We start from the raw sequence: 6000 nt of genomic DNA on the forward strand, positions 1-6000 counted from the left end.
AAATAGTAGGAGCTTTTGTGTAATTTAATCTTAATTTCAAGTGAATTCATTTACTCTGAATTTTAAATACTTCATATTATTCACATCCAGGTATTTTGAAAGGCAGTTTTAGTCCATATACACTCATTGGGGTAAAATTGTCCGAAAATCTGCTAGAGAACTAAAAGTAAGCAATTTCGTAAGTTACTGGATCTAAAAAAAATGGATATAGTTATCGGACTAAAATTAAAATTAGGCATATTTAGCGAACTAAAATAATACTTTTCCCTATATATTATAATTATTAACTAATATCACATATTTTAATTCAGCTAATGATGAAGTATGATACTTTTATTTATGTATTTAATCTCTATACAAAAATAAGTTTAACCAACAAGTTAGTAAGTTCATTATTATTACTACATATTTTTATTTTATATTAATTATTGATTTATTTGGAGGATTAAAATTGTAATTTTTGATCAAATTGGCTGAAAAATGACTAAAATTGCCAAAATTATAAAATTACATGACTAAATTGGGAAAAATTAATTTGTACAGGACTAAAAATGCCACCCCCTAAGCTACAGGACTAAAATTGCAATTTTTTCTTTGGGGCGACTGGAAGTAAGGTCTCAATATTCTTGCCACAACTACCAAGGACAAAGCTAATTTTTCAATTTAGGGGTATCTAGGTTCTACCCCTTGCACGGCTTTGCTAACATAGCATACTAGGCGGTGTTCTTTATCTTCTTGTCGCACCCAAATTGAACTAACGACATTCTCTGATACCACCAAGTAGAGGTATATGACTGCTCTTGTCTTTGGCCAGGTGAATAACGACGACATTAAATATTTCTTCAGTTCATGAAATGCCACCTGAGTATTGTTAGTCCATTCAAACCTCGTTGTGCCATGAAGGACCTTGAAGAAAGGGAACCCCTTGTCCGCCAATCGAGAGATGAAACGATTTAGAGTTGTTAACCTCCTGATGAGCCACTACATGTCCTTTACTGATTTTGGTGGAGGCATGTCCATAAAGACACTAATTTTTCTGGATCAGCTTCTATGTTCTCTTTGAGATCATGTATTTTAGGAACTTTCCTCCTCAGATCTTGAAGGCACATTTAGCTGGACTTAGTTTTATGCCAAAATACTTCAATATACGGAAGGACTCTTTCATGTCTTTAATGTGGTCTTGCTCCTTCATGCTCTTGACCCGCATGTCGTCTATGTACACCTCCATGTTCCTACCGATTTTGCTTCGAAACATGTGATTGATGAGTCAGTGATACGTCGCTCCTGCAATTTTTAGGGCGAAAGACATGATATTGTATAATAAGATCCCTGAGGAGCTTGCTTTCTCCTAGTCTTCAGGCACTAACAATATTTGGTTGTAACCTTGTTACACGTCAAAAAGCTTAACATTTTAGATCTAGAAGTAGAGTCAACCAAGATGTTAATACGTGGAAGATGTTCAAATATTATGCAGGAAGAGGAAAACTGAACTGGATTCATAGTTAGGGAAAACCAGAGTATGCTGTTGTGTATCTATTTTTTCATATATGAAATATGAGAGTGTTTCTAATATAAATACAATTGAGAGAGAAAATATCTTCAACTAACCCAACAACCAACTAACAGAAAGAAAAAAATGCGTAATCCAAAGAGTACAAAAACGCTATACAAAGAACACGACTTCAAGACCCACGTCAGCACTAAGTAATTGTAGCAGCAGTAGAAGCAGCAGTAGCTTCTTATTCTCCACGAATTTCTTCAGTTCCCCACAAGTTGGACTTGGGGTGAAGTCAACCAATCCCAACTTGGAGAGGAGAAGAAAAAAGGAAGGTGCAGGTAAGGACTTGGTGAAGAAATCTGCAAGTTGAGCTTTATCGGGCACATGGACGGGGTTAATAAGCCCAGACTTGAACTTGTCGCGAACGATATGGCAGTCAATGTCCAAATGCTTCGTGCATTCATGGAGAACAGGGTTGTTAACAATGTGGACCGCAGCTTGGTTATCACAGAAAAGGGAATGGGAGTAGGCGCAGAAATGCCGAAATCCATCAACAAATAAACCACCCAAGTTAGTTCACAGACAGTAGAACCCATACTCTGACATTCCTCCTCCGCTGTCGAACGAGAAACGGTATTCTGTTTCTTGATTTTCCAAGAAACCAAGGCATCACCAAGAAAGATACAATACTCGATCAAGGAACGTCTAGTATCAACGCCACTAGTCCAATCAGCATTAGAATAAGCGCGTAACTCCAGTGAATTCCGAGAAGGAAAAAACAGCCCCTTGTGAAGGGTCCTTTTGAGGTAGCAAATAAGATGGAAAACAACATCAAGGTGTCGTTGACGGGGACGCTGCAAGAACTGACTAGTTGTTGGCAAGCATGGGAAGTGTCCAGTCTTGTGAAATTGAGATAGAGAAGCCTCCCAACAAGACGATGGTAACATTTAGGATGAGGAAGCTGAGCGCCTGCATCCTCTGTAAATTTAATACTGGGTGGTAGAGGTGTGGTCGCAGCGCAAGCATGAAGCGAACCAGTGTCCATCACAATATCCTTGATGTATTTAGTTTGAGTGACAATGATACCTTGAGAGGAGTGAGCTACTTCCAGCCCCAAGAAGTATTTGGCAACGCCCAAATCCTTGATGGTGAATAAGCGATCAAGGTAAGCTTTGATTGCAGTTATGTGCTCAATAGACGTACCTGCAACGAGGATGTCATCAACATAAAGCAACAACACCAAAAAACTATCAGTGGAGGTATTTATAAAAAGACAATAATCTTTGTAAAAAGACAATAATCGTGCTTCGACTGAACAAAACCAAAGGCGACAATCTATGTAGTGAACTCATGGTTCCACTATCGTGACGCCTGCTTTAGACCGTAAAGCGAACACGTGAGGCGGCATACATGGCCTTGAGGCACAGAATAACCGTCCGGATGGGACATATAAATTTCTTCTTCCAAATATCCATGTAGAAAGGCGTTATTAATATCCAATTGATGGATATGCCAACGAAGAGCTGCAACGATAGAAAAAAACAATCGCATTGTGACTGATTTTGCAACGGGGTAAAAACATTCATTATAGTGGATACCCTCGATTTGGTTGTATCCTTTCACAACTAAACAAGCCTTGTATTGCTCAATAAAACCATCAGCGGAATTTCAATTTATATACCCAGCAGCACCCAATAGGAGTATGGTTAGGAGGTAGAGGTGTGACCTCCCAGGTTTTATTTGCTTCCAAGGCAGTTAATTCAGCCTGCATGGCAGATCTCCACTCTAGCGATGCATTAGCCTCTAGGTACGTTGTTGGTTCTCGTAGAGGGGCGATAGCTTGCATTAATGCATGGTGTGAGGGCGCTATAAAGGTTATTGTAGGTGAAGCAGCAGAAGCATCAGAAATGCTGCATACAAGATCGTTAAGCCAAGATGGCTTAGTCACTTGCCTCAATGATCTTCGCAAAATGGGTACAGAGGAGGCACCTTCATGTTCCTGCGCTGAAATATATAAATTGGGGTGGTGAAAATCAGATACAAGCTCAACTGATGCTGAACTACGTTATGCTATAGGCGAACTCTAGCTCAAAGAAGCACCATCATCCCATACAGAGATAGATAGAGGAATAGCATGCTCAGGTTCCAAAATGTTTTTGTAAGGGAAACAATCCTCATCAAAGATGACGTCCTTGGAAATCAACACCACTTTGTCATCCAAATCATACAGTTTATACCCTTTTTGACCAAAGGCATAACCAACAAACACACACCTAAATGCCCTTTTGGTGAACTTAGATTTATGAGGTAGATCATTAGTGGCAAATGCTAGACATCCAAAGGTCCGAACACTCGAATAATCTACTGTTCTGTTATACAAAACCTCATAAGGCGACTTTCAGTGCAAAACTGAAGTTGGCCTGTTGATGATGTACGTAGCAATAAGAATCGCATCTGTCCAAAATCGTGAAGGAAGGCATGACTGAAACAGCAGGGCCCTTGCCACTTGCAACAGATGTTTGTGTTTCCTCTCAACCACTCCGTTTTGTTGAGGGGAATACACACACGTCCGATGATGTATTATTCCATATTTGCGAGTGAAAGATTGACATTTATCGCCAACAAACTCCAAACCATTGTCAGTGAGAATGGTCTAAATTTTCTTGTTAAACTGAGTTAATACCATTTGATAGAATCCTTCAATAAAGCTCATGGTTTGCGACTTGTGTTTCATAAGAAAAACCCATGTAGCTCTGCTACGATCATCAACCAATGTCAACATGTATGTGCATCCTGAAGTCGAAAATTGAGAATAAGGACCCCAAATGTCCGCATGTATCAAATCAAAAATATTTTCTGAACATGATTCACTTGATAGAAACGGTAGTCTTTGATGTTTAGCCAACCGACAAACATTACAAATACCCAACTCATAATTGCGACCACTAATAACATTCGTATGCTTTAATACAAGTAGCGGAGTATGTCCAAGTCGTCGATGCCATAGCGCAGCATCATTGCTATGAGCATTAAGGCAAATCTCTGTTTCCATTATCATGGAGTGCTTCTTTATTTCATCTATATCAAATGAGTGACTATCAAGCACATATAAGCTTCCAACCAATCTTCCCATAGCCAAGGTTCGTCTAGTCATCTGGTCCTACACCATGCAATAATCACGTGAAAATATGAAGGCAATGTTAGACGAAGAAACCCGTTTGCTCACTGAGAGCAAGTTGTGTTTGACGCTTGGCACGTGGAGGACTGCATTTAGAGAAAGATCGTGTGAGAGACCAACAGATCCACAATGTGTAACATAGTGCTTTGTTCCATCAATAAGAATTACCGATGAATCAGCTAAATAAGGTTTAAGCTTACTCATAAGGTGCAAATTTGCGCACATATGAGCCGTAGCTCCATTGTCAATAATCCACAAGTTTGGACCTAAGGTATTAGACAGAAAATTGAAAGAGGTACCTGCTACGAATTCGCCCAACCTGGCGAAATGTACTTGAGTTGGATCTGACTGTGTCTTTCCCTTCATCATTTGCAGCAATTCGCTCATCATAGCGGATAAGTTTTGTGTTAGCACCTCTTGTTGCGAACCTACAGTAGTCTCAGAAGTGACTGCATTCAAGGCTCGAGTATCAGTGCCATATCTCTTTTTCTTCTCTGCTAGCTCCGTAAACCATTCAGGATATCTATGTAGTTTGAAGCATATTTCCTTAGCGTGTCCTATTTTAGCACAATGCGTGCAGTACTGGTTCTTCTTATCCATGTGTTATTTTGTTTCCTGAAAGCTTTTACCTCCTATTTCTCTTTTGTATTCAGCGCCACGTATCATCATCGTTGAATTGCTGTTAAGTTCTTCAATATTGATACTGCTCTGTTGTTGGCTTTCAACTCTCAAAACTAGGGAGTACGCCTTATCCACTGAAGGAAGTGGATCCATGAATTTGACTGCGCATTGCACTAAAGGAATCGTTTAATCCCGTTAAGAATTTCATTAACTGAGTAGAAGCGATCTTATTGCTCACAGTTTGTTGCGAAGCACATGTACATTCCGGCATAGGATCAACACACTCAAGTTCATCCGACAACATTGTGATTTTTGTAAAATACGAAACTACATCCATATTACCTTGAGAAATCGAAGCAATTTCCCGCTGTAAATTATAGATCATAGGGTCATTTGTCTGCCCAAACCGCGCCTCAAGCTACAACCATAAACTTCTAGCAGACTTAGCATATGAGAAGGCATTTGCTATGTCTTTAGATATCGAATTCATAATCTATGAAAATACGATACTGTCTGTTCTAATCCAATGTTTTCATTCTTCTGTGTTTTCAGCAGGTTTTGGATACGATCCATGGATAAAAGACAGTTTCATTTTTGCCGTGAGTGCAACTTTAACAGATCTACTCCACAGCAGGTAATTATTTCGAGTCAATGGTGTTGAAACCAAAACCATACCTGGAAAATCCGAGGTATGTATCTTCAA

General features: G+C 39.4%; 1 protein-coding gene across 1 annotated transcript; it reads right to left on the reverse strand.

The window, feature by feature from the left end:
• LOC105158104 lies at positions 2193 to 5276 on the reverse strand. The gene is made up of 8 exons (XM_011074742.1): positions 4976 to 5276; positions 4713 to 4855; positions 4424 to 4658; positions 4182 to 4291; positions 3599 to 3689; positions 3180 to 3502; positions 2895 to 3021; positions 2193 to 2701 (listed from the first exon to the last, which is right to left on the reverse strand). The coding sequence occupies exons 1-8, from the start codon at positions 5274 to 5276 to the stop codon at positions 2193 to 2195; spliced, it is 1839 nt and encodes a 612-aa protein (XP_011073044.1).

This window comes from Sesamum indicum, linkage group LG3, assembly GCF_000512975.1.
Source record: "Sesamum indicum cultivar Zhongzhi No. 13 linkage group LG3, S_indicum_v1.0, whole genome shotgun sequence".
NCBI classification, from domain to species: Eukaryota; Viridiplantae; Streptophyta; class Magnoliopsida; order Lamiales; family Pedaliaceae; genus Sesamum; species Sesamum indicum.